Genomic DNA, 27,761 nt, shown 5'->3' with positions numbered 1-27,761 from the left:
AAGATGAGATAGGAGCGGAAAGGAAGGAGAGGAGAGGAGAGGAGAGGAGAGGAGAGGAGAGGAGAGGAGGGAGAGGAGGAGGGGAGATGGAGAGAGGAGAGAGGGAGGAGAGAGGAGGAGAGGAGAGGAGAGGAGGAGGAATTTCTTATTTTCTTCTACTACTCTTCTCTGTATTAATCTAAACATATAACCCTGAGTCTACCCTTGCAGTGGGAAACTCAGGACGGTGGTCTGAGAACCCGGACCTCCGATCTTCAGAGTGCTGCTCGATCCAAACGTCAGCCTTTTGGCGGGAGACGACATCGGACTCAAACCTGTGATCAAACTCGACGTCACAGCCGGAGGGTCGTCACCGAAGAGACGACGCTTGGCGCTGCCGGCCGCCGGCGAGCTGTACCTGTCATGTACCGAGAGAGGGAGAGGGAGGAACGTCTGGAGGGAAGATGATGAAGAAGAAGATGAAGATGTACAATATTTAAAAAAACACATTTAATGATATAATAATACATTTTATTTATAGAGCAACTTTCATATAAAAGGATGTAAATAAACAAACAAAATTACAAAATAAAAATAAAATTACAAAAAATAAAATTACAAAAAATAAAATTACAAAAATAAAAATTACAAAATAAATAAATAAAAAACTACAATTATAAAATAAAAAAGATATTACAACATAACAATTAATTAAAATTAAATCAAATAAATTACAAAATAAAATTACAAAAAAATAAATTAAATTAAAAAATAGAATTACAAATACAAAACAAATTTTAAAAATTAAAATAAAAATAAAATTGACAAAATAAAAATAAAAATTATGATTAAAAAAATAAAAACTGTATTTTAACTCGACCTGTGTTAACTCTCACCTTTTCGAGCGCTGCCCAGTCCTGACCTGAACTCCTGATTCGGGGGTGGATGATGGGTGAGAGAGCGACCAGAGGAAGGTGGGACTGAACTCCCAAAGAAGAACCAGAACTAGAACCAGAACCAGAACCAGAGTCTAAACTGGAGGTAAAATTCACCTGTGGACGAAAAGATGAGGGAGAGAATTAATGAGGAGGAGAGAGAAAGATTTGGTCCTTTTGTTGAATTGACCTTCCCGTCGTCCTCGCCGGGTCAAATTGACCCATCTGTTTTGACTCTTCCTTCCTTCCTTCTTTCCTCCGTCCTTCCTTCCCTACCTCCCTCCTTTCCTTTCCTTCCCCCCTTCCTTTCCTTCCTTACTTTCTTACCTCTCTTCCTTCCTCCTTCCTTCCTTCTTTCCTCCGTCCTTCCTTCCCTACCTCCCTTCCTTATTTCCTTTCCTCCCTTCTTTCTTTCCCTACATCATTCCTTCCTTTCCTACCTCCCTTCCTTCTTTTTCCCCCCGTTCTTCCTTCCTACCTTTCTTCCTCCCTCCTTTCCAACCTTTCTTTTTTCCTCTGTCCTTTCTTCCTACCTTTCTTCCTTCCCTCCTTCCTTGACACGAGGACAACAGGAGGGTTAAAGTTCTTAACATGTTAACATAAGAGATATTTTTGTGTGTTAAACTGTATTTCTGTGTGTGTGTGTGTGTGTGTGTGTGTGTGTGTGTGTGTGTGTGTGTGTGTGTGTGTGTCTGACCTCCTCCACTGTTGGCACTTTGTTCCCGGCGGCCTGCAGAGCGCTCCACAGGGACGAGTCAGCGGTCCATGCTCTGCTCTCCAGAACCTGCTCCTCGATCAAGTTCAGGTGCTTCACCATGTCTCTGGACAAACCCTCCTCTGAGCGGATAAACACCTCGATCACCTGGAGGAGGAGAGGAGAGGAGAGGAGGAGAAGAGAGGAGAGAAAGATGAGAACGAAAATATGGAGAAAAGGAGAAGGTTGAGAGGAAGAGAAGGAGGGAGAGGAGAGGAGAAGAGAGGAGAGGAGAGGAAAGGAGAGGAGTAGGAGAGGAGAAGGAAAGGAGGAGAGAAGGAGGAGAGGAGAAGGAAAGGAGAGGAGAGGAGAGGGAAAGGAAAGGAGAGAGGAGAGGAGAGAAGGGGAGGAGAGAAGGAGGAGAGGAGAGGAAAGGAGAGGAGGCAGAGAGGAGAGGAGAGGAGAAGGAAAGGAGAGCAGAGGTAGAGGAGAGGAGTAGGAGAGGAGAAGGAAAGGAGAGGAGAGGAGAAGGAGAGGAGAGAAGGAGGAGAGGAGAGGAGAGGTAGAGGAACAATAATAAGGAGAAAAGGAAGAGAAGGATGAGAGGAAGAGAAGAAGTGAATGATGAGCTCTCTGAAATGACACATGTACCGCTGACGGTGTGTGTGTGTGTGTGTGTGTGTGTGTGTGTGTGTGTGTGTGTGTGTGTGTTACCTTAAAGAAGTAGAAGGGGGGCAGCTTGAAGACGTTGATGATCCAGGGGAAGGTTCTCTGGGAGCTGTAGGAGAACAACACCACCTCCAGACAGCAAGCCATCAGGGAGCAGTGGAAGATATCCTGCTCTAATAAAACCTAAAAATAAACAAGAACAATAAACACAGATATTTTTATTTATTAAGAGATTAAAAAAAAAAAAAAAAAAAAAAAAGGTGGCAGCCAATAAAAAACAAAATTAAGAAAAGAAACAGAAAGACAAAACAAGATAAAAGTGTTAACCTACAAAATATGTTTTATATGTTTTAACTATTTTTTAAGAATTTTGAAATAATATACTTCATGTAAATAAAAGTGAGTAAAAAAACTGATGCATGGAAGTTAAAAAAAAACAAGGGAAAAGTCAGTTATTGTCTGACTACCAGTCCAAAAGATATTAGATTAACTCTCATAATCTTTCAACCCAACAACTATTCTTAACTTCAAAAGTCCATTTACTTTTCTTTTGGTTAATTCTGACTGAAATAATAACAATAAAAAAGGTCAGATATGCTTTGACTTAAGACTGTTTTATGGTGTAATGGCGCTTTTCCACTACACAGTTCCAGTACGACTTGGCTCGGTTCCAGGAACGACCTTTTCCATTACAAAAAGGTACCTCCTCAACGTGGGCGGGGTCGTCATAGCACGGCTCCACGATACTACCATCAACTCCTCCTTTTAAATTCAGTTATTTCTGTTCATCCTGCAGCTCTCTGTAGACATTTTCTATCAGGATAAACCTATAAACACAAGTGATGCAGCAGCTTACGCTCATGTCTTTGCCGTGCAGCCGTTTGGTCTCCTGCACCATGACGTACTCCAGGATCTTATAGTAAAGGATCTCAGCAAGCTTCAGTCGGTTCTCTGCAAAATCTGAATAAACAAGAAGAAAGAAAAATCATTAATTCACTGCTAAGAAACAAAAAGTGATGGATATTATTATCAGAGCTGCAGAGATCAGTCCATTAATGGAGAATCAGCTGGAAACCATTTTAACCTGCTTTAACCCTTGTATCGTCCACCTGGGTCAAATTAACCCTCTTTTCCTCACTCCTTCTTTCCTTCCCCCTCACTCCTTCTTTCCTTCTCTTCCTCCTTCTTTCCTTCCTCCTTCCCCCTTTCTTTCCTTCATCCCTCCTTGCTTCTTCCTTCCTTCCTCCTTTCCTTCCTTCCTTCTTCCCTCCTTTCCTTCCTTCTTTCCTTCCTTCCTCCCTTCTTCCCTCCTTTCCTTCCTTCTTCCCTTCTTTCCTTCCTTCTTTCTGTCTTCCCTCCTTTCCTTCCTTCTTCCTTCTTTCCTCTGTCCTTCTTTCCTTCCTTCCTCCCTTCCTTCCTTCTTCCCTCCTTTCCTTCCTTCTTCCTTCCCCCTTTCTTTCCTTCCTTCCTTCCTTCTTTCTCTCCTTCCTTCTTCATTCCTTCCTTCCTTCCTGCCTCCCTCCTTTCCTTGACTCTAGGACAACAAGAGGGTTAATTACAGAAAATTTTAAATCTTTGGTTCAGACTCACCTATATGAGACCCGGACGTGTCCTCTGAGTCGTTGGTGTAATGTTCTTTAAAGGTTTGTCCGAGCGTCTTGACTCGAGCCAGGATGGACTCGGTTGGATCTCTGGAGCAAGACCTTAAATAATAAAACTCACAGGTTAGCGGGGAGAAACTTCATTTAAAACACAGAATATAAAAGAAAGAAGAAAGAAGGAAGAGAGAGATAGAGATAGAGATAGAGATAGAGATAGAGATAGAGATAGAGATGGAGAGAGAGAGAGAGAGAGAGAGAGAGGGAGAGATAGACTGACTTGAAAATCTGCGTCAGGTGATCGCTGGGTGCGGTCCGTAAACCGGCCACCATGCTCTGTAGCCGGGTGACACTCTGCGTCGCCGAGGAAACGGGCGTGACGAGCAGGTCCTTCTCCTTCAGGTAGACTCGACCTGTTAGAGGGGTGGAGGGGGCGAGAGAGCCCGACTACAGACAGAGAGAGAGAGGGAGAGAGAGGGGGGGGCAGAGAGAGAGAGAGAGAGGGAGAGAGAGAGAGAGAGAGAGAGAGAGAGGAGAGAGAGAGAGAGAGAGAGAGAGAGAGAGAGATTATTTCTGTGTTCACCTTCTTCACATGATGATTTATATAATGTTACATATTTTATCATATTTGCTCAGAGCTCAGAGCCTCAGGGAAGGGAAATTAGAAAGTAATGAGAGATGAACTAACACGTTACTGGTTTGGGGCTTTTTCACAGGAACAGTTTCCATTAACATAAATAAATGAATAACTGAATGTGAGTGTTTTACCTTCTCTACGTGCTGCTGCAGCTGGCTGTGAGCCGTCGTCTGACTGGCTGAAGGTTCCTGAACGATTTTCCTCGGGGTGCCGATTTCCTCGTCGGCGTCGGCTCCGAGAAACACTCGCTCATCAAAGTCTCCCACCGTCAACACGTACTCCTCATACTCTCTGTTTATGGCTTTACTGTTCGCAACACACACACACACACACACACACAGACACACACAGACACACACAGACACACACACAGACACAGACACACACACACACACAAATATCTGTTATGTTAACACGTTAAGAACTTTAACCCTCCTGTTGTCCTCGTGTCAAGGAAGGAAGGGAGGAAGAAGGAAGGAAGGGAGGAAGAAAGAAGGAGGGAAGGAAGAAAGGTAGGAAGGAAGGACAGAGGAAAAAAGGAAGGAAGGGAGGTAGGAAAGGAGGGAGGAAGGAAAATGTAGGAAGGAAAGGAGAGAGGAAGAAAGGTAAGAAGGAAGGACAGAGGAAAGAAGGAAGGAAAGAGGAATAAAGGAAGGAAGGGAGGTAGGAAAGGAAGGAAGGATGGAGGGAAAGAAAGAAGCAAGGAGGAAGGGAGGAAAGGAAATAAGGAAGGGAGGTAGGGAAGGAAGGAAGGACGGAAGAAAGAAGGAAGGACGGAAGAAAAGGAAAGAACGAAGGAAGGAAGGTAGGAAAAGAAGGAGGAAGGGAGGGAGGAATGAAGGGAAGGAAGGGAGGGAGGTAGGGTAGGAAGGACGGAGGAAAGAAGGAAGGAAGGAGGAAAAAAGGAAGGAAGGGAGGTAGGAAAGGAAGGAAGGAGAAAGGGAGGTAGGGAAGGAAGGACGGAGGAAAGAAGGAAGGAAGGAAGGAACAGTCAATTTGGGAATTAAAAGTTAATTGATCTTCTTACTTGTTATCAATGAAGTTCTGAGGATCCAGCATTTCTGTCAAAAGCTCGTCGTTACCTTTCAGGATCTGAGCGGAAGAAGAAATGAAGCACAAAGATGATTATAAACCTTAAAATACTTAAAATATTAATCTGTATTTCTAACAGAGAGTGTGTGAATGTGAGGAGGAATCTAATGAACTAATCCTGAATGTGTGTGTACCTGTTTCTGGAAGAGTTTCTGGATGTAAGGTTTGAAGTAGTGCTGTTTGATGCCTTTCGCTTCGACCACCAGTCCGTCATGCAGCTCGCACAACTTATCCAACACGCACGGAGGAAGCCCGTCCTGGGAAACGTGGCCGTCGGTGCGGTAGGCAGCCGGTAGACCTACACACACACACACGTTTGTTTAGCTGTCTTAGTGAGGACATTCATGACCCCTAACACCAAGTCTAACTTTCACCCTACAAACCAAATCTGAAGCCTCAAAAAGCCCTTTTATATGATCTCTCTCTTTCTCTCCGAAATATTTAGTTCCTGACATTGGGGAGGGGAGGGGAGGGAGAGAGGAGAGGAGAGGAGAGGAGAGGAGAGGAGAGGAGAGGAGAGGAGAGGAGAGGAGGGGAGAGGAGGGGAGAAGAGGAAAGGAGAGGAAAGGAGAGGAGAGGAGAAGAGGAAAGGAGAGGAAAGGAGAGGAGAGGAGAAGATGAAAGGAGAGGAAAGGAGAGGAGAGGAGAGGAGAGAAAAGGAGAGGAGAGGAGAGGAGAGGAGAGGAGAGGAGAGGAGGGGAGAAGAGGAGAGGAGAGGAGAGGAGAGGAGAGGAGAGGAGAGGAGAGGAGAGGAGAGGAAAGGAGGAAAGGAGCTGAAGTTCCACTGACAGACACACTCATACATTATTAGATATAAACACAGCTGACATCTGTTCAGTTTCTACATTAAACAGACTTCAAAAACATTGTAAAATCTGAGTGAATAATCACTCACACACACACACACACAGACACACACACACACACACACACACACACACACACACACACACACACACACACACACACACACACACACACAGACCTCTGAATGTGGGGTTGATGAGGTCCTTCCTGTTTGCACACAGCAGAGCGTTGCCAAACACCAGATCCAGACAGCAGAGCAGCAGGTGGTACGAGTTCACCAGGTCATCACCGATCATACGGAAGTTACCTGAACACACACACACACACACACAGTATGTTACACAAACACGTCATATAACACACACACACACACACACAGGGTTTGTGTCTTGGTACCTTTTGTGTAGACAAACAGCGTCCAGCAGAACTTGAACACATCACTGATGTGACACGGCAACCGTCTGCAGAGAGAGAGAGGACACACTGTTAGACTGGACTGTGTGTGTGTGTGTGTGAGAGAGAGAGAATAAGTGTGTGTGTGTGTGTGTGTGTGTGTGTGAGTGTGAGAGAGAGAGAGAATAAGTGTGTGTGTGTGTGTGAGTGTGAGAGAGAGAGAGAATAAGTGTGTGTGAGAGAGAGAGAGAGAGAGAGAGAGAGAGAGAGAGAATAAGTGTGTGTGTGCGTGTGTCTTTGCGTCTTCATGTGTCTCTGTGAGCGTGTGTGTGTGTGTCTGTGTGTGTCTCTGTGTCTCTGTGTGTGTATCCTACCTGTGTTTCCTGCTGCGCGGCTGCCTCGGCGGCTCTCCTCCCGGATTCTGAAACATATCCATGAAGATCGGCTCGAACTTGCGGAATATCACCGTGGAAACCTCGAAGTTGCGCTCCAGCCGATCCATCCGCAGCCGGAAGTCCTGACACAGGTTGGACATGTCGGCCCACTTCCTCATTTTAGAGAAGAACTGGATCAAACTGGGAGAACGAGGGGGGAGGGGGCAGACGTGTTATTCAAAACCTTTAATGTCACAATAAAGAGACAAAGCCAGAAGTTTATGAATGAAAATCTAAATCTAAACTTTCAAAATAAAAGCACAGATCAAAGGTAATACACTAATAAAGCTCCTTTTCAGCTTCTACAAGTCAAGGCTTTCTCTTAATACCTGAAAAACTAAAACTAAATAAAAACCAAAATGAAACTACTAAATCACTTGATGAACTAAATAAAACTAAACTGAAATAAAAAAGCTAACTGAAAAACTAAATAAAAATAAAAACTATAATAACCCTGGTCATTTGTCTCCTGCTCTGATGTTGTTGTGTAGGAACGAATGTTGTTGATTGCTGTCTGTTTATGTGAGGTTGGGCTCATAGAAACTGAATTTGCCCTTCGGGGATAAATAAAGCTGAATCTGAATCTATTTCAGTCACGATTCATTAAGAAGATAATCAGCATCAGTAGATTCATGAGTCGCCTGTTTCAGTTCTGGTGTTACTCATTTTTAACTTCCTGTTGAATCAATATTCTCATATTGTGCTTTTAATACGGCTTCATGTTGTACTTTTAAAGCTTTTGTTTCATTTTAGTGTAGAAGACATTTAACATTCACTCACCAAGTCTGATTTTTTTTTTAGTTTTATCATTATCAGTCATTTTAAAATTACAGAATCTAATCAACTCTCAACCGGTTTTCATGTGTTTGACTTTATTTATTCTCATCAGGTTTTTTTTTTTTAAATAATTTGGACTGTGATCGCTGCAGAGCCGACAGCGACTGACCTGAGTTTGGAGGAGCGGAGGATCCTGGTGAGAGAGACACAGTTTCCCTCCATCAGTCCTTTACCGACGGTGGGAGTGGATCCTTTCCTGCAGGCTGCGTACAGAGAACAGGCGAGCCAGTGGACAACTTCTCCCTGCAGAGACACAGAGATGCATCATTTAAAAACAGACACCATAATATACAGGATATGAACATTTATATATGGTTTAACTGAGAGAGTAAAGCTCACTATGGCACAAAGAATAAAGAACACCACAGCGACACATAGTGTAATAATAACTAGGCTTTACATGACCAGGATTTTTGGGGTCGATCATCGATCAGTGAGTTTAAATAACTGATCACTGATCGGATCACGTCTTCTTTGTCCACGCTCCGTTTCTTAAACTCGACTTCTCCTCCTCGTGTTCTCTATCCAGGTACATTTGTGGTGTTGAAACATTTTGCAGATGCTTCCCAACGAGGTTCTTTAGTGTTGCACAGATTGTTAAATAGCTTGTGTTTTATCTGTCTGCCCCACAACACACACACGTTTGTTTGAATCCGACAGCTCATGATTCAAGATTCAAAAAACTTTATTGTCCGTCTCATCGTGATTCAAACAAACATGTCGGTGGTGTGGAACTTCTTTGGAGTAAATGAGACAGATAAAACACAAGCCATCTGCAATCTATCCTTCCTCCTTCCTCCTTCCCTTCTCCTTTCCTTCCTTCCTTCTTCCTCCTTTCCTTCCTCCCTCCTTTCCTTCCTTCTTCCTCCTTTCCTTCCTTCATTCTTCCTCCTTTCCTTCTTCCTCATTTCCTTCCTTCTTCCTCCTTTCCTTCCTTCCTTCCTTTCCTCCCTTCCTTCTTCCTCCTTTCCTTCCTTCCTTCCTTCCTTCCTTTCCTCCCTTCCTTCTGTCCTTCTTTCCTTCCTTACCTCCTTCCTCCCTTCCTCCTTCTTTTTTTCTTTCCTCCCCCCACCTTCCTCCTTCCCTTCTTTCCTTCCTTCCTTCCCTCCTTCATCCCTCCCTCCTTTCCTTCCTTCCTTCCCTCCTCCCTCCCTTCCTTCCTCCGATAAAACAGAAGCCATCTGCAATCTATGCAACGGGAGCATCTGCAAAAAGTTTCACCATGATGACATTGATCGAATCGGAGAATTAAGACATTACAGCCGATCTCACTAATTACATAAAATGCTAAATATCATCCGATCCGATATAGCCCATCAGATCGGTGTAAAGCTTAATAATAACTATTCTTCATTAACAGAAGCTCAGAGATCACTGGTTCAGTTTAAACACAACAACACAAAGTCAACAGGAACGAGGAAAGCAGCTAAATACACAAAAGCATGATTACAAGTTAAATAACTGCACAAACTCCACTCTGATAGATGAGTTTTTCTTTTATTCATCTGGACACCCAAACATACTTTCTTTAGTCTTACATTAGATCGTATTAAGCTGAAGTAAATGTGGCTATCATTATCATCACATCCTCATATTTAAGAAACACAATTTTCTTGTTTTTGCTTTCTTAAAAATGTTTCAAATAGTTGAATATTAACTTTCTGACCATTTACTGATTGTCGCCATTCTAATTATTGTTCATTATCATTGTTGAGATTCTTGGTTCAGCATCTTTAATGTCGTTGTACAGTTCATATTTTGGGATTAGGGGCTATTATTCAGAAGTTAACAATCTGAAGTTGTCATTTAAGGCTCTTTAAACCTGTGATTGGCAGTGTTAGTCTTAATAAAGTATGCAATGGTAACTAAATGTTTTAAAGTTACTTATCTAATATAAACAGATGACAAGCCATTTAACTCTCTGTCTGTCTCCCCCACTGCTGCAGTTTACAGACAAACTAAAGTTATAGATGCTTCAGTAAATGTTACAGTTGTAAGTTTATCTAATCAAGAATCACTCAGATATCTACTGATTATTGCTATTATTCTTGCTTTTGCATGTTTAATGTCCTTATTAAGTGAATATTTTGGGATTTAGGGGGGTTTAAGTCACACGTTAGGGGTCTTTAAATATGTGATTGGCAGTGTTATACTTATTAAAGTGATTATAACTAAATGTTTTAAAGTAACTTATCTTTTATTAACTGATAACAGATAAACAACATACAGATAACAGCCATTTAACTCTCTGTTTGTGTCCCTCACTGCTGCTATCTACTGATTATTGCAATTTTTCTTGCTTTTGCATCTTTAACATCCTTATAAAGTGAATATTTTGGGGGCTTTAAGTAAGAAGCTGGGCTCTTTAAACCTGTGATTGGCTGTGTTATACTTTATAAAATGATTATAAATATGTAACTAATTAACTTGTAACTAATGTTTTATAGTAAACTATCTAATATAGACAGATAACAGCCATTTAACTCACTGTTTGTGTCCCTCACTGACTGATGAAAGTTAGATACTTCTGTATATATTAGAGTTATAAAAGTTTACTATCAGATAGTTAATGAGTTAGTTAAAGATATTATTTACCTCCAGTGTGTATGTGTGTAGTATTTACCTCCAGTGTGTATGTGTGTAGTATTTACCTCCAGTGTGTATGTATGTGTGTGTGTGTAGTATTTACCTCCAGTGTGTATGTGTGTAGTATTTACCTCCAGTGTGTATGTGTGTGTGTAGTATTTACCTCCAGTGTGTATGTGTGTAGTATTTACCTCCAGTGTGTATGTGTGTAGTATTTACCTCCAGTGTGTATGTGTCCCAGATGGCAGTGAAGTTGTCCATGGCTTCAGTGGCCGTCTGCTCGTCCATGTTCAACTCCTGACACAACGTCTCCAAACTCCTCCGGACCGAGCTCTCCTCCATCCTCCCCGACTCGGAATCAGACGACTCTTCTCCCCGCATTCGTACAGTTAAGTTGTTTTTTGTTTTTGACGGCTCGCAAAGTTAAAAACACAACCACAACAACAACAACACCTCCTCCCAGCTGCTTCTTCCACGACCCACACGCACACTTCCGCTAACCCCGTCCCCACAATGCAAAGCGTTTGGCGCGAAAACTGAGGGCCGGCGACCAATCAGCGGCGAGGGGAGCGTCAGGTCTCGAGAGTTGTTCGCCCAACCCCCTTTCTCTCCTGGCCTCGTGCTTCGTGCTTCCAGCCAACTGTTACCAAGCAACTGTTACGAGGCAACCGTTACATCCACGACCGTTAGGATACAGTGTTCAAACTGTCTGGTGAATTTAACGCAGAAAATTAAGTAAAAACAACTTATCCGCTTTCTTTAATAATAATAATAATAATAATAATAATAATAATAATAATAATAAATTTTATTTATAACGCGCTTTTACAGGTGCTCAAAGACGCTTACAAGTAAAAAACATAAAATGAAAAGAACAAACAATATAGAAGGTTAAAAAGACATAAAATGGAAAGAGGATAAAAAACATTTTACAGGTTAAAATCCAGTTTAAAAAGGTGTGTTTTTAAGAGTGATTTGAAGGTATGGGGGTCTGTACAGTCTCTGATGGGTTTGGGGAGTGAATTCCAGAGGGTGGGGGCAACAGTGGAGAAGGCTCTGTCCCCCCAAGTTCAAGATACTCAGCAAGGCTTTATTTCAAGGCCCGTCCAGAATGTTATAGTTCATAAGTGTGGATGCTCACATCGTTATCTTTAAAGTTATTGTTATACTTATTGCTTTTAGTGTGGACAGCCCTTATGTTTTTTTTTATTAGCCATCATGAAAGAAGACATGGTAGCCTATCAGCATACACGAATGCCGGCTTCTCTCATGGGGGGTTAACAGGAAGGTTATGGGAAATGACGTTTAGTGGCTAATTCTACTTTTTTGCTCCACTTACACTTATGAATTAGTAGACATCATAGCCAAAGCATTACCACTGTTTAAACCCACTTTCAGATTTTCTAAACCTTTATTCTATTCTATTCTATTTGTGAAAACACAAATAAAAGGCCATATCACAGATATTTCACCATCCAGAACACATTAGATCTGGCCTAGACCAGGTCTTCATCAAAGGCTACTATACTTGGAGTTTTCAATTCTTACTAATAATAATTTAGTCCTGATTGGGCAAGTCTAAATGTAGTGTTTTTTAATTCTGTGCACTACATAAAGTAAGCACTAGAGGGCAGTGCTCAGCTATAATAATACAGGTAAGAAGTGGAGCTGTTGAGAGGTGGACACAGTATAAGTAAAGCCTGATATAATCCAGTGGTCCTGAACGAAATGTGTATATAAAATTAAATTGTCAGCAGAGCCTTTGTTTCCAGAGGCCCTGCCACATGTATGGAGTTGAGAAGCATTGTCAGAATGTTATTTAATGAAATTTATAAATTAGACTTTTAGGCTGCCTCTGCTGAACATATCGCTGAACTCTGTCTTTATGTAAATATTCATATACATGCTAGTTTATTCATAAGACACTGCAAGATTAATAAAGGTTATGATCACAGATATCAACATTTCCTTTTAAAGACAAGATATATTATCACGTATAACTTTATATAATTTCATGCATTTATTCATTGTTTTTAGTCAATTTTCAAAGCAAATCTATCAATTTACACAGAAGAAAGATACAAACAGGAATAGCATGATTGGTGATACAACCAAAGAATCCCCATATTGAATCTATATAACAAACATGCAAAAATAGATATAATGATGTTGCTTACATGTTAATTATAAACAGTGTGGTAAATGTAATACCTTGAATTTCATCATCAAACAGTTTTTAAAAAGCACAAATAACAAAACACTCCAGAGTCTGATTGTTTTTATTGTGTTTGTGGAAGCAACAGCAGAAGAATAGTAAAGTTAAACTGATTGACTACATCTGTAGATGAAGACTTTATCTGATAATAGCATCAAAACCCTAAAAAATACCAACAACCAATTAATTCTTACTTAATTAAAGAGACAAAATTCTGTTTTGGATTACTATAAATCACAACTACATTTCAACTAGGATAAGACCTAAAATGATTTTCAAGGTTACAATATTTTTAGATTCTTATAATCTCACCACAGATTACATGAATATAGAAAATGATACAGTAGTCGATTACTGAATTACAGTTACAGTATTTAATTTTTTTAATTTAATTAATTAATTAATTTAATTAATTAATTTTACTTGTTTAGATGCATAGATCATTTAATTGTTCCATTATTATAAGTAAAGGTTAGTAATTACCTGCACCCTCAAACATTTAGAGACACCTGTTAGAAAATCACAACAAAACTGCAGAAACATGTGAATGTGTGTGTGTGTGTGTGTGTGTGTGTGTGTGTGTGTGTGTGTGTGTGTGTGTGTGTGTGTGTGTGTGTGTGTGTGTGTGTGTGTGTGCTCTCAGTGAGTGCTGTATCTGCTGCTATCTCTGGTCTCAGTCGTCTTTATCAGCAGTTTTGGAGCAGGTGAGCTGCTGTTACCGTGGTAATAACCATTAGTACTTTTAGTACCTAGAAAAAGATGGAGATATAGTGAAAGAGGAAGATAAGACAAACAGGAAAACAGACACAGAAGAAAAGAAGGAAAACGAGAATGAGATGGACAGATATAGAAAAAGAAAACACATCACTTAATCAATAAATCATTTAGTCTATAAACTGTTAAAGAGTGTCTCTCAGCCTGCAGTGACATCTTTAGTTTGCTTGGTTTGTCCGACCAACAATCCAAAACCTAAAGATTATTAATTGAGTGACATATGACAAAGAAAATACTTTTGAGAAGATGAAACCAGACAATATTTGGGTTAGGGTTAACTATTGGCACCTCTTTTACGAAAATGTTGTATTCTTGTTTTATTGAGTGTGTTTTAACCTTTTCTTTTATCTGCTGGTTTGTGTTTTGCCTTCCAGGATATTCTTTTTTAAGAAAGTCATTGTAAGAATGTACACTGATCCTCAGAGCCACAAATAAAACCCATTCACTCCTGGCTGGCTGTAGTCACTGCCTGTTCATTGAGTACAACTTGCTTCCATCTGGTCACAGAGATAATCTACATAGATGCAGGACCAACAGACTGAAAACCACAATTGTCCCTGTTACTGTTGGCTTTTTTTAACACTATATGTAACCCTTTGTCTTTTTTGTGTAATTTGAGTGTAGGCTGGTGTGTGTTGTTGATTGTTGCTGCTGGCTATGAAACAAATTGCCCCTTGAGGATAATAAAGATTACTTTGACCAATTATAAAAATAGTCGCTGATTCATTTTGTTTTTGATTGTTGAAGTTAGTCTAGTGTGAGCCAAGTATTTGACATCACTGAAAACAGGACATGTAGTACAAATGCAAACAGCTACTGAAGTGTTGTGATCAACTCATTAATGGTCAACGATCTGAATGGAGATCTTCTAAAAATGACCTCTAGGTTCCATTAAAGTGTAAGCAGTCTGTATACAGTCTTATCAGAACTGTATATACATGTTAATCACTGTCTCCACTCATGGAGCTGGTTTATCAGACAGTATACCAGATGTACAAACTCCCCACATAATAAATACTGACTTTCATCTTCGTCCCAAAAATAGTAACCAACGTTGTCAAACATGAAACAGGACATACAGTAAAATACAGAGCTCTGTGTACTGGTTATGTGTTTTTTCTTCTAAATGTGCTGTGTGCTGCATCAATTAAACAGTTAATTACATGATTAATCAATGTCCAGGTTTACTTAGTTGCCCTGGTTGCTATTAAAGTTGTTGTACCTTGGCGTCCAAAACCAAAAAATGTACAAAAGGCTTGTATTAGATCTTTTTTTGTATCATCTTTGTTGTGGTAAGTAGAGAAGCAGACAGGAAATGAGGGTTAAGATGACATGCAATAACAGAGGCTAAAAGCCAGATTTGGGTCTGTGTGTGTCCTAGACCAAAAGGCCACTATGACTCCCAAGAGGCTTAATTTTCTAAGAAAAAAATTACAAAGAGTATGAAACACTGCAATACAAACATGTACATATGTCAATCAAATTACGTACAGTTGGAAAGAAATCTGCTGTTTACAATTTAAGTTCATGTGCTGCTAATGCAAGAGTGATGTTTATATAACTCATGTATATAATAGTGTGAAACCAGGATGTGGTTCACCTGGCTCAGATTTGTCTTATGCTGCGTTCTAGCTGAGTTTATTACTTACTGTAGTTGGAGACAGCCTGGATGTTGAGAATAGACTGATGTCCAAGTCTGCAGGACAAGAGACAGGAGGTTAGTTGGTATATTTTAGTGGAGAGACACATTACACTGAATCGTACCTTCTTCTTCCTTCCTCTCACCTGTCCTCCTCTCCTTCCAGCAGCTTCCTGTAGGTGGCGATCTCAATGTCCAGAGCCAGTTTCAGGTTCATCAGATCCTGCAGATGGACAGGGACACAGTAGAAAGGAGTTTTAGATCAATTTGATTCTACATTACTGGATGTTGGACATCTTTACATTGAGAATATTATTATTATTATCTAACCTGGTACTCTCGGAGCTGTCGGGCCATGTCCTGTTTGGCCCTTTGCAGAGCGTCCTCCAGGTCTCTGGTCCGGACTTTGGCTTCTTTCACAGCCAGCTCTCCACGCTCCTCTGCCTCGGCCAGCTGGTTCTCCAGACTGGCGCGCTGAGGGGGGACAGGAACAGAAACAGGGAATCATCCATGCTGCATCACAAAAGTCTCTGTATTTCTAGTCTCTAGACTTTGTTTTGAGTGATATATGTATAAATAAAGTTGTACTTATTAAGTCATTGTAATGTAATGTATAATATAGATAAGTATAAATGGATCTGTAAAAGAAAGTAACATCCTGGTAAGGAAGAGAAACAAGGGAGATACAATCATCTTTTAACACTTTGTGAGTATCCATACCTGCGCTTTGACCGCCTCGATCTCGCTTTGCAGCCGGCTGATCAGTCGGTTGACCTCGCCCACTTCTCCCTTCACTACGCGGAGCTCATCTCCATACTGGCTGGCCTGCACTGACATTTGGTCGAACTACAGACAGAAGAACATCAAACATCAGCTGTAATACTGTTTGTCTCTTTGAGTTGAGAGGTGGACTGATATGATGTGTGAAACAGCATTAGTTTGTTTGGCTGCACTGTAATCAGATGCAGATGCTTTTACAAACTCCACCAGTAACCAGTACACGTGTTACCAAATCAACCAATACTGCAGGATTATGGATTAAAACTTTAACATCTTCTCTGAGTCCTCACCTTGCTCTTGTACCAGGCCTCGGCCTCATCTCGGCTGCGGGCTGCGATCTCCTCGTACTGAGCTTTGACCTCAGCGACGATCTGCTCCATGTTCAGACTGCGACTGTTGTCCATCTGCACCACCACAGAGGTGTCTTTGATGCTGGCCTGCAGCTCACGCAGCTCCTGCTCAGGGAATAAAAGGCACAATATATCATCCTGTGTTTGAGACTATTATCATTTATAATTTCAGACTCTACAGGACTAATTAATGGCTATAAAGAGTCGGTTTGGATGTTGTTTTGTGTTTCTGTCTTGAATAATTAAAAAGATCTGTTGAAGATGACATTCAGTGACTTTAAGATGCAAAATGTCAATTTCAGTTTAGTTGTATATTAAAGAATTGAACACATTTTGCCATTCATTCATTCATTCATTCAAGAGATGAATTAGTTCACCACAATAATAAAAGAATAGTGTTAAGTGTATGGTCAGCAATATCTGAGTCATGCAATCACAATGTTTCTAACCAAAATAAACATTGTTTGCTCATTTTTCAACGCTACATGTCCCGGCATGTTCCTGCAGCTCTTTCGGGGGCAATATTTTGGTTTATCTGTATTACTAAAGCCTAAAAAAGCCTGACAATAGGTAATAACAACAACAACAAATAAAATATTTCCGTTGGCTGATATAGAAACATCCCTGAGGCAGCTGATGCTTGAAGTTGAGTCACCACTGAGTCACATCAGAACAATGAACTGCACGTCAGTCCAGCTGTAATGGTCGTACAGGGAAATAGGTGGATACCAACGTGGGTAAAAATAAGCAATAAGCAATAAAAAAACATACGAAGGTGGCTGTTCTGATAAAATCATAACCATTTTTACCACCTCTATGTTTCAAAACACAAAGATGTTTTATTACCTCTTCGTAGACGTTGCGCAGGAAGTTGATTTCGTCAGTCAGAGATCCAACTTTATCCTCCAGATCTGCCTTCACCAAATAGGCTGAGTCTACATCCTGAACACACAAGATACAGAAATAGAGATTAAAAGACACATTTTGCGTAAAACCTGCAAGTGTAACTTTTTCAATCTGTTGTAGCCTCGCTGTGTCATGCTCAGATAAAAGTTAAGACACTAACTAATGCTATGACTAACTAATATTGGTCCATTAAACAGTTTTACTCAGCAGCATTACATGCAACCAAAACCATTTCCTTAGACAAGGTGAGTTTAAATGACTGGCATATCATAAATCCTCATTTAAAAGGAAGAATAAAGAAATGTCTTTATTTTGAATTGGTGTCTAATAACTTTCAGACCTAAATTGGGGTTTTGAGAAAATAAAAGGGAGGGAACCAACATCTGTACCACAGTCAAGAAGTCAGATTTCCGAAAATCTTACAAGTTTCTGATTTGATAAATCTCCAGAGCATGTTATGTGGAAAAACTGACCGTCCCTATGTGACACTGACAGGGAAATTTGCCAAAGCATTGTTTTTAAAAACAATGTTTTTTAAAAAATGCTCAAGGGCATCTAGAAAAGAGAAGGGGAGAGGATGAGAAAGACGAGAGACAAGGGAAAAAGACAATAAAATGGTCAGTCCTATGAATGAATATGTGTCTCTGACCTTCTTTAGGATAACAAAGTCATTCTCCAGGTTGTTTCTCTTGTTAATCTCCTCCTCGTACCTGGAGCAGCGACAAAGACAGAGGCAGAGCTTCATGACACAAATAATACATACTCATTAAGATATTACAGAGGTCAGGTGTCATTATGTACTTGTGTTTGTAGTCCTCCACCAGGCCCTGCATGTTCCGCAGCTCCCCGTCCAGTTTGGTCTTGTCATTGTTGACCAGGTCCATCTGGCGCCTCAGACCCGCCATGTAGGCCTCGAACAGGGGCTCCACGTTGGATCGACCTACCCCCTGACCCTGCATCAGGTCCAGTTTTGTCTCGAGCATCTTATTCTGCTGCTCCAGGAAACGCACCTGGGTGAGGGAGGTGGGGAAGTAAGTCACCACAGTTAGAGGGTTTTCGTACTCTCTAATGCATCCTCTGACAGCCTTATTGGATGTTTTAACATTATACATCTGATTTGTGTTTAATGTTTGTTTGTTTGTTAAAGATGGTGTCTGATCAAATGACCGTTCTTAGCTTGTTGAAACTTAACTTAGCATAATTTGATCTCTGGAATCCAGAGAGGTCGTGAAACACATTACAAGCAGCATTTATATAGGGTATTTAACAAGAAAAAATGAAAAAAGGTTGAATGTTAGCTCAATATTTACAGCTGTTTAACTTCAATAATTTCTAAAGAAATCTCTTGGAGCCCTACCAAATGTTTGACTTTCCTCACCACTACTTTTCTTATGGCTGGCATGTTAGAAAATTGAGGCAAATGTCAAACTTAGTTGGTAATAAAGCTGTCTCTGATTCTGATGCTATGATCCTGTATTATTAACTCATCAAATAAAACATAAAACAGTATTCATCAACCAAAATCTGCCATTTTCTGTCATTGACAAGAGTTCCATTTGTACTCGGAAGTCGAAAATTTCAACTTGAACACCCCCTTAACTCGTATTTCTGATTTGAAAGGTCAAATGAACCTCACCAGCTTCGACATCAAAATCTAAGATAATAGCCCTGTGCATCAACAGTTTGAAAGTTGTAGTAATATCCTGTTTATTAGCAGTTCTGTCTTATTTGTGTCTCATTAAATCAGTCGTACCGCAATGTCCAAATTCTATCTGTGGATGTGTTGCTACAGTGTTTATATGCGCAAAATACAGCGAAAGGCGTTTTTGGTTCTAGTTTTAGCTAACCTGGCTAGAGTTGGTTTTCTGACTTCTTTAACTGGAATGATTCAAACTTGGATGTGACATTATTCCCAGCTGCGACTTCCAACTTTTGTGGTAAATGGAACGCAGTGCTTGGAGTGAAAGGATGTGTTGTGCTGACGTGACAACATTGCACATTTGGCCTTTTGTCTTGTCAGTCACTGCTGTATTGCTTGAATAAAACAAAGGGAAGAAATGGCATCATTCCAGCAGATAAGCAGCTCAACATCAACACCTGACTGGACTCCAGGTCCGGATCCGCACAGCTCATGTTTCCTGCCGGCGGCCGGGTATATCCACCTCTCATTATACCTCCCAACACAAAGCCCGTGTTCAGTTCGGAGCAGAATAATCTCCCTCGGAGACACAACCACACCATGTCTGACCTGATTTATCAGGTTTCAACACCACTCAATGGGACGGAAATGGGGCAGATAGCTTAAATATCCAGTGTCCCAAAACCAGGATTCAGGGTTTAAATGGCTGTTTAAATCCCAGATGCATTCAGTGACTTTTTGGCTCTTTTTTAAAGGTTTTAAGTCTCTTGTTTTATCAGCAGTTCAGGTCTAAGTGTGATTGTCTTCTGCAACAGCCAATATCAGTAAATGCCATTACATACCCAGTGATCTTGGGTCATTGACCTCCTAAAACAGCCTACAAGAAATAAAACTTTGTCTGTCTGTTGCATTGGACTAATTACTTCTCTGCATGAGGGCTCAAGCTCGTTAATGTTTCAGTGCTTTTGGGGTCAGGTGGGGTTGGATTACACTGTTAAATCCAGGGTCAGATTATTAATCAGTTGACTTGACTCTGGCTTTTATTGGTTTTATCATGTCGTTATGCATGGCTGCAGAGTAGGAGAGGTGGTCTTACTCCCCAGTTGTCTAAAGATGAAACAAATTGACCAAATGGGAAAATCTGAGAGTGTGTATGAATGAAAAACAAACTCCTTTCTTACATTTCACCAATCCTTGGACCAAAGAGATATTACTGAACAAGCAAACCTCTCCTAGATTTAACGAGCTCTTCCTGCAACTAAGAGCTCTTGTGACCCCAACAAGAGCAAACAAGGACTCTTTTGTGAGTTACCTATTAGCTGGAAAGTCACATCAACCATCTCTTTTAAAAAACAGATGGGCTTTCAAATGTTGTATGGCAGTTTCACAATATTTAGTTGATTTTGTGGGAACATTTTTCAGCAAAACTACCAATTTTTTTGAATGAAATACTGTCTTATTTTGTTGCTTTACTTACAGCCCTGCAAGATATTTCAACACTTTGAAAATCAGAAGCAGGTAATGACACCCTTGAGAGTATTTTTGATGAATAAAATCCAGATCAAACAGTCCTTTTATGACCAATCTTTGGGTGCCAAATCACAAAGTAACCCCATTTCTGTACTTTGACTGTAACTGAATGATTTCTAGCTGCTCAAGGCAGTATAAATGGAAGGAAGTGAAATATAAAGTTGAAATATGTGCAATTCTCTTCTGCAATTTGCCCTTGACACTAACAAAGTGGTGTAATCTTGCATGACAAGAGAGAATCATGTCATAAATATACTGCAGATACTATCAGTATGTGTTTGACTTCTTTGTGATGCATTTGATTTAAATCAGCACCCAGAAAGCTTAAAAAGAGGTTCATTTTCTACATTTGGACAAATGAACCTCCATCTCTCTGTGCCTCAAGAGTATCTCTGCTGATGTGAGAAGCCAACAATGCCTCTATTGTGAGAGTGTGTTACCTACTCCGTGAGAAAGCGGAGATGTTCCCTAAGTAGGGTATCAATGTCCGACATTATCACAGAGTCGGTCACTCCTTCTGTGGGAAATGTGTACCGCCTGTGTTCTTCAGGAACCTCAACACAACCATTATTAACAGCTAGTATTTTGCTATTAGCTAGACATCTGCCCCACACCTTCAACATGTGTTTTAAATATATAAACACAATGTAAAGTTAACAGGGTCAGTATATGTGAACAATTGTGATATTATTGTGAGATTTTGCAGGTTCATTAAGATTAGCTTGGGTTCTTCAGTTTAGTTAAGACAAGTTTGCTTTTGCTAATGTAACAGCAATATTGGAAATGATGTTTTATTTACAACCAGTCATTAATGCACAGACTGCTTTTGCAATTGCAGTCTTTTAGCTGGGTTTAAACAATCATTATCACTGCAGTTTCAATTGGCATCATGTTGGATGTCTTTGATAGAGGACTTAAAGTCACAGAATTACCAAACCAAGATGTAAAGGTAACATTATGGTAAGCTAAAGAAACCCTGGTTTAATGTCTATGTCTAATGTGGTGTAATGGCTCCCACAGTGAAAGGACAATGTTGTCAGTTACCAAATTACCCACACACAGCGTAACAGCAATGTTGTAACATGTTAAACTTACCAAAAACAAAGGTATGTTGCTTGACTAATCATGTATTGGATGATTAGTAGTGCAAATGTTTTTACTATGTTTTCGGCACATGGTGTTTAAACTTGAAGATGTTTAGTTTTTTGCAAAGCATGTATTTGTTTTGAGGTTGAACACATTTTATGAACCACATCAAAATGAATGCAACTTTATGCAATGACCATTTCCTAAAGACAAAGGTGACATCTTTAAATCGCCTCTTTGGTCTGACCAACACCTGAAGGTAATCAATGACATTAAACAGAGAAAAGCAGCAAATCCACACGTTATAGTCCGTAACAAGATAATGTGAAAAATGAATTGATTCATTTTCATCAAATTATCAAAATAGCTGCAGATATTTTATTTTTCTTCATCTCTGGTCTCTTTACCTTATCTATGAAGGTTGCAAAGCGGTTGTTGAGGCTCTTGATCTGCTCCTTCTCGTGGGCTCGGCTCATGGACAGGCTGGGGTCGATCTCCAGGTTGAGGGGGGCCAGCAGGCTCTTGTTAACAGACAGGGACGCCAGTGGGGCCCCGAGGCCGTGGTGATGCCCGTTGGTGCCCGCATACAGAGAGCTGCTGCTCAGGGAGATGCCACTGAAACCCCCATGAACTGGACCAAAACCACTCAGCCTCCTCGACCCACTGCTGCTCCGGACAGAGTTACTGGAGCTGATTCGCTTGGTACGACTCAGACTCATGGTGGAGAGAGAAGAAGGGAATGTAGAAGATAGAAAAAAAGGTAGTGGAAAGACTGAGATATGGGTAGAAGAAGGAGAGATTAGTGAAACAACAGAAATTAAAAAGCAGTTTAAAAGCAGATTATGAAAAGCAGGCTGAGCTGAGCTGAGAGTCAACGACAGAGAAGCAAAGTGAGCAGGTGCGTGTCCGACCGCAGTGAGGTGTGTCAGGTGGGTTTTAAACCTCCTGAGGGGGCGAGTCAGAGGAGGAGGAGAGGCGCTGTGGTGTCAAATATCCAGTGTGTCAGATGTTCAGGGAAAATGTGGGTGAAATAAGTCAGTTGCAAGGTGCTACTGGACGAAAAAGTCACCTTCTAATCTTTAATGTCCCCAATAAAATATTTGCAATTTCATTAGAGACCTGGCAAAAACACTATGGATACTGTGGAGCAGTGGTGGGAAGTTAAATTTACTCAGATACTGTACTTAAGAACAATTTTGAGATTTCTTTTTGCAGATAATACCTGTAGCTTTATTTGTATAGCAATTTCCATCCAGCTCAAAGTGCCTTACAAAGGAAATGCATCATGAGACATAAAAAGAACATAAAAGCACCACCAATGTAATCCAATGGAAAATAAAACCCACTTGATAACATTAATAAAAAAATAAGATGGCATTAAGCACAAATGCAATATAGGACTTCAGTGGTTGTAATTTTAGACTTAATAAGTGGTAACAACATTATAATGTGTTATAAACCATTAAATGTTACAGTACAGTAAATACATGTTTTATTCAAAAGAGTAATCTCTTTCAGATTAACGCTATACATACATCATTCTGCACAAAGAAGAAGTACTGACCTGGTTAAAAGTGATAATAGATACACGTTCCACAACATTCAAGCCATCTTTGTTGTAGTTCAACGGTCAGGCAGAGAGAGGCAGACATTTCAGCTTTGAGAAGCAAATCATTTTTAAGCAGTGCTAGCTAAAAATAATAATAATTTAACATTATTAATTGATGCAAGATCTTAAACATCTGTCTAACATTTGTTGAGGCGTTGTCTCTTGGCCGGTGGGTTTCCTGACTGTTTGGGCTTCCTTTTGGCCGTCTTACCCCCCTTCTTCTTCTGTGGTGCTGTTAGAAACAAAAATAAAACAAAACTGACACTTACACTTCACACCCAGAAATAAACACCACAACATGTGTATGAGAATTAATTGGCGGCCATCTTGCTTCTCTCCCGGTGAGTTATGTTAGTTCAGTCAGTTTATGATGATTTAATACAGTTTGATCAATAGCTCCTCCGCTGTCCAAGATACACTCACTGACCTCTTTATTAGGAACAGCTGTGTAATCTAATTCAAGTTAATACAAAGGCTCTGCTTTAAATCCTACATTTATGAAGTTTATACATTTTCAGTTCTTGTTAACATTGTCAGAAAGGAGATAATTGTTTATTATTGAGGTCATAGCGGGTGATGGTGGAGTATCAGGAACACCTTTCAAGATTGCATTAGGTTGCAGAGGTGTACCTAATGAGGTGGCTGGTGAGTGTATATTGTATGTGTCACTGATATCAGTAAAACATTAGATACCTTTCTTCGGAGTTGGTGGTTTGGCGAGCATTGGCTTTATTGTTCGGGGCACAGGGACCTTCTTCTGTGCCGGTACTTTTTGTTTCTGATCCGTCTTCAGCTCCACTTCCACAGGATAGTGGTCACTGATACTGAGAGCCTTAAAAAAGAAAATTAAGTCTTAATTTGAATAATTACACCAGAGTTCTTTAAAATGCATTTATTTGTTAATAATTTCTATTTCTAAGACCAGAGAGGTTTAAAGTTGTACTCATTAGTAGAAACATGTCTTACTTCTTCATCAGTCAGGTTGAACTCTTCCTGGTAGTTGAAAGACTTTGCTGAACCGGGAACGATGGCGTCCAGCATGGTCTGTCCATACACCACGATCCTGTCGGCAGAAAATACATCACAACCTTTAAAGAAGTTCTTAAACAACACAAACATCTACTTCAGATGATAGTGCTAAAACATGTGTTTTACCTGTCGTAGGTGTGGTCGTTATAGTTACTGCTCGTGGTGTCGACATCATCGTCTATCAGCCAATGATAGGGAGCGGCGCGGATGCGGATCTGTTTCATCTTCTTCTTGGAGAGGTAGCGTCCATCTGCATTAAAGTCCCCAAGAATCATAATGTTCTGCAAAATAAATGAAAAAACTCATGTAATTAGCAGATATGACATTGAAGAATGAAGGTCTATCTGTTTGGGGACTTCAATTATAAAGTGGTCTAAATGATCTAAAAATGAAATTGCTCTATAAATGATTAAAGTCAGCTTACATCCCATGAACAAAGTAAATATATTTAAATAACACTTTCAGGACTTTTGTAGTAGTGTGTGTATTACTGATGGGAATCATAGAGTACATGATAATTCCCTTATTTATTCCATTATCCTCCTCCAGTCGGAAAAGCATTTCTTCAGTTTCAGGCTACAAAACTATCAAACGTACATCTGTCGTCCACTTCTTCCTGATGGCGTTGACCACATCATGCAGCTCATCGATCTCCTTTAGAGAGTCATCTGGTTTGGTGTGGACTGGGATCAGCACCAGGTCTTTCACAACTGGAACAATACATAGGTACAGTATACAGATACACCCCAACAACCAAAATAACCCTCCTGTTGTCCTCGGGTCAATTTTTACCTGGGAAGACGACAGGTATTAACTCAAAAATTAGATATGGTTTTATTCAAATGAGGCCTGTAAACCATAATTTGTGTAAATCCTGTTTTAACAAATTGGAATGAAATTGGCTAAAAAGATCAAACACAGAAATGGCTGATAATTCATACTGGCCCCGCTCTACCTCTCTGAGCTCCTTCAGCCCCACGCTCCTGCTCGGTGCCTCAGGTCAGCTGATCTGCTGCTCCTGGAGGTACCGAGGTCAAAGTGGAAGCTCAGAGGGGATAGAGCATTTTCTGTTGCTGCTCCTAAACTATGGAACGAGCTTCCTTTAAATATTAGACACGCCTCCTCACTGTCCATTTTTAAAACACGTCTTAAAACCCATTTTTATTCCTTGGCTTTACAACCGTGCATGAGACTCTGCTCCTGTTTTAGTGTTTTATGGTTTGTTTGTTTTTTTTAGTTATTGTTTTATTGTTTTTAATCTGTTTTAAATTGTTTTGTGGTTGTTTTAAAGTGCTATATAAATAAAGTTGAAGTTGAAGTTGAAGAAGTTATGCTTTATAAACAGTTAAACCAAACCAGGCCATATTTGACCTGCAAGGACAAAAGTTGCACGGTGGACAGGAAGACAACAGTAGGTTTAAATAAACACTTAGAAACACATGAGTACCTGTAGTTGGGCAGCTGAAGCGCAGGATAAACGGCTCCCTGGCAAAGGCATCTTCATCTCCAGCTTGATTGTCTTCATACTGGTAAGAAGCCGTCAGTGTCGCCTCATCCTCTCTGAGACACAAATATAAACACACACAGATGTAATAAGATATTGATGTGTTTGTACCAGAAACTGTGAAATATATACATACAGAAACATGTTTGATAAACAACACTTAGTTATCATGACTATCATACAATAATGAGTTTTAATTTCTAAGTAAGCTACTGTCTGTCCCACCTGTAGAAACATACAAACTTCTCCTTGTAGGTGTCTCGTCCCAGCTGGGAGCTGGTGGTCATGGAGTAAAGACTCTTTTTCTTTTTGCCACTGTAGCAGGAAACAGAAACAACATTAAAGGAGACCAGGAATACATTTTCTATCCAATTATTCAGGTAAAAGACAACGATAACTAACTAAATACTGTATTAACCCAAATATAAGACGATTCATTTTGGAGGTGGGGGGTTGCTTTTGAAAAGTGGGGGTCGTCTCATATTTGTGGACAAGACTACTAAATTTTAACAACAATTATTTTTGAAAGAGAGTACTGCTGTAACACGAGCTGCTACAGAGAGTGATGCATTGTGGGTTGTGATAAAGGAGACATATGCTGCACATTTCCAGCTCTATATTTAAATTCGGGGCTCTACTGGGATATCTTTGCATGATTTACAGTTAAAAAAAAAACACTCCTTATGTATCTTATACCGGCCCTTCACACTGCACTTCAGTTCAGCCTCTGCTGCCTCTTAATGAGCCCATTCATTCTGATTGGTCAGCTTTAGGAAGCCTCGGGCTCTGGAGGCCACGTAAACAAACCATCATCAGAAAGGAAGTTTCTTCCGTTGTGTTAATAGTGCATTTAGGTTCTTGTAACATGTCTTTCCTGCCATAGAGGAAAGTAATGATGCACAAATATGTGGTTTACATTCTGCTTTAAAGGAAATGTTTCATGTTTAAGACTTCCAGGATGAGGACTCTCTTCTTCTTGGATTAAGAATATCTTTGAGAAACTTTCCCAATAATCACAGTTGTCTTAGATTCGGGTCAATAAGGTAATTGTTATTTAAGAACATTTTGCATTTAATTATGAGAATTTAAACGCTTATATATAAAGGAAATGCAAATAACCAAATCTATTCAATTTATTTAATTGTTTGATTTATTTTTATTTTGGCAACTAAAAAGACCAGTGTGTAGTATTTAGTGCCATCTAGTGGTGAGGCTGCAGATTGCAACCAACTGAATACCTTTCACATTCAGATGCTGTTAAAAAATATATACTGTGGAAACTAGAAAATGAGTTCTAGTTTGTATGAAAGTCAAATGTGTCTTTAAAACCCACCTGGTGTTGTTGAGTTCTTGAAGTAACGTCTTCATGGCTTCACCGCTCTTATCCATCACCTCCAGTATCATCACCACACTGTACTGAGACATGATCTGGAACAACATGTTTGAGAATATACAGTGTTTGTAAAGGCAGCAAATTAGATGGACATTTAGAAAACTTGCACATAAAATTTAGCTCCAGGAGAGTCATTTAAAGCGGAGACATCTCACAGAGGACATATGTATTGTAAATAAAGTGAGTATAAAGTTAGAGTTACCTTGGTGAGGTAGTTGACGACATTCTTGTCTGTGACCTTTTTTATTCCCAGGTTCTTGGCATTGAAGGCTGCGATCTTCATTGTGACTTTTTTATGAAAGAAAGATGAGAAAAATGTTTTAGAGGAGTGGTTACAGATTATTGTCTTGATTCGTCAGTTAATTGTTTTAGCCATAAAATGTCAGAAAATAGTGAAGAATATCTGTTGCAGTCCTCTACAGATAAAGGTTGCATCTTCAAATTCAGTTTATTATTATGTTCAATAAAGACAAGTAATAAACAGATCAGATGGAGGAAGAAAAGGGAGAGCAGCGGCAGCAGAAAAAGAATAAACTGAGGTTTATATAATGTTGAAAACTAGAGCAGGACGGAGACACTGTGGTTGATTGATCAGCTGTCTTCATCCACTTTTACAGTTTAATTTTATGGCCCTGCGATATCAACT

At 40.0% G+C, this 27,761-nt stretch overlaps 3 protein-coding genes across 3 annotated transcripts in view; all 3 read right to left on the bottom strand.

The window, feature by feature from the left end:
* rbl1 (retinoblastoma-like 1 (p107)) overlaps positions 1–11,137 on the bottom strand; it is a 17,538-nt gene extending 6,401 nt beyond the window's left edge. The window contains 17 exon segments of the mRNA XM_053315264.1: positions 206–417; positions 419–432; positions 876–911; positions 914–1,031; positions 1,612–1,776; positions 2,323–2,460; positions 3,134–3,237; positions 3,868–3,980; positions 4,156–4,322; positions 4,644–4,818; positions 5,540–5,604; positions 5,739–5,902; positions 6,590–6,718; positions 6,808–6,872; positions 7,179–7,379; positions 8,185–8,318; positions 10,881–11,137. Of these exon segments, the coding sequence (XP_053171239.1) occupies positions 206–417; positions 419–432; positions 876–911; positions 914–1,031; positions 1,612–1,776; positions 2,323–2,460; positions 3,134–3,237; positions 3,868–3,980; positions 4,156–4,322; positions 4,644–4,818; positions 5,540–5,604; positions 5,739–5,902; positions 6,590–6,718; positions 6,808–6,872; positions 7,179–7,379; positions 8,185–8,318; positions 10,881–11,042 (2,162 nt within the window). The 5' untranslated portion in view covers positions 11,043–11,137.
* Positions 11,138–13,515: 2,378 nt separating this feature from the next.
* Positions 13,516–22,299, bottom strand: si:dkey-222f2.1 (keratin, type II cytoskeletal 8). Its single transcript, XM_053315263.1, has 10 exons — positions 21,988–22,299; positions 18,127–18,335; positions 17,975–18,035; positions 17,266–17,361; positions 16,360–16,524; positions 16,010–16,135; positions 15,620–15,763; positions 15,436–15,512; positions 15,300–15,346; positions 13,516–13,625 (listed from the first exon to the last, which is right to left on the bottom strand). The coding sequence occupies exons 1-10, from the start codon at positions 22,297–22,299 to the stop codon at positions 13,516–13,518; spliced, it is 1,347 nt and encodes a 448-aa protein (XP_053171238.1).
* A 717-nt stretch (positions 22,300–23,016) lies between these two features.
* LOC128355618 (deoxyribonuclease-1-like) lies at positions 23,017–27,398 on the bottom strand. The gene is made up of 9 exons (XM_053315929.1): positions 27,318–27,398; positions 27,056–27,150; positions 25,948–26,037; positions 25,666–25,778; positions 24,816–24,928; positions 24,345–24,499; positions 24,156–24,252; positions 23,883–24,021; positions 23,017–23,421 (listed from the first exon to the last, which is right to left on the bottom strand). The coding sequence occupies exons 1-9, from the start codon at positions 27,396–27,398 to the stop codon at positions 23,327–23,329; spliced, it is 978 nt and encodes a 325-aa protein (XP_053171904.1). The 3' UTR covers positions 23,017–23,326.
* Between the last annotated feature and the right edge of the window lie 363 nt (positions 27,399–27,761).

The sequence above is a fragment of the Scomber japonicus genome, chromosome 3 (assembly GCF_027409825.1).
Source record: "Scomber japonicus isolate fScoJap1 chromosome 3, fScoJap1.pri, whole genome shotgun sequence".
NCBI lineage: Eukaryota > Metazoa > Chordata > Actinopteri > Scombriformes > Scombridae > Scomber > Scomber japonicus.
The sequence above is the reverse complement of the archived record's forward strand: the minus strand, read 5'-3'. Positions and strand labels throughout refer to the sequence as shown.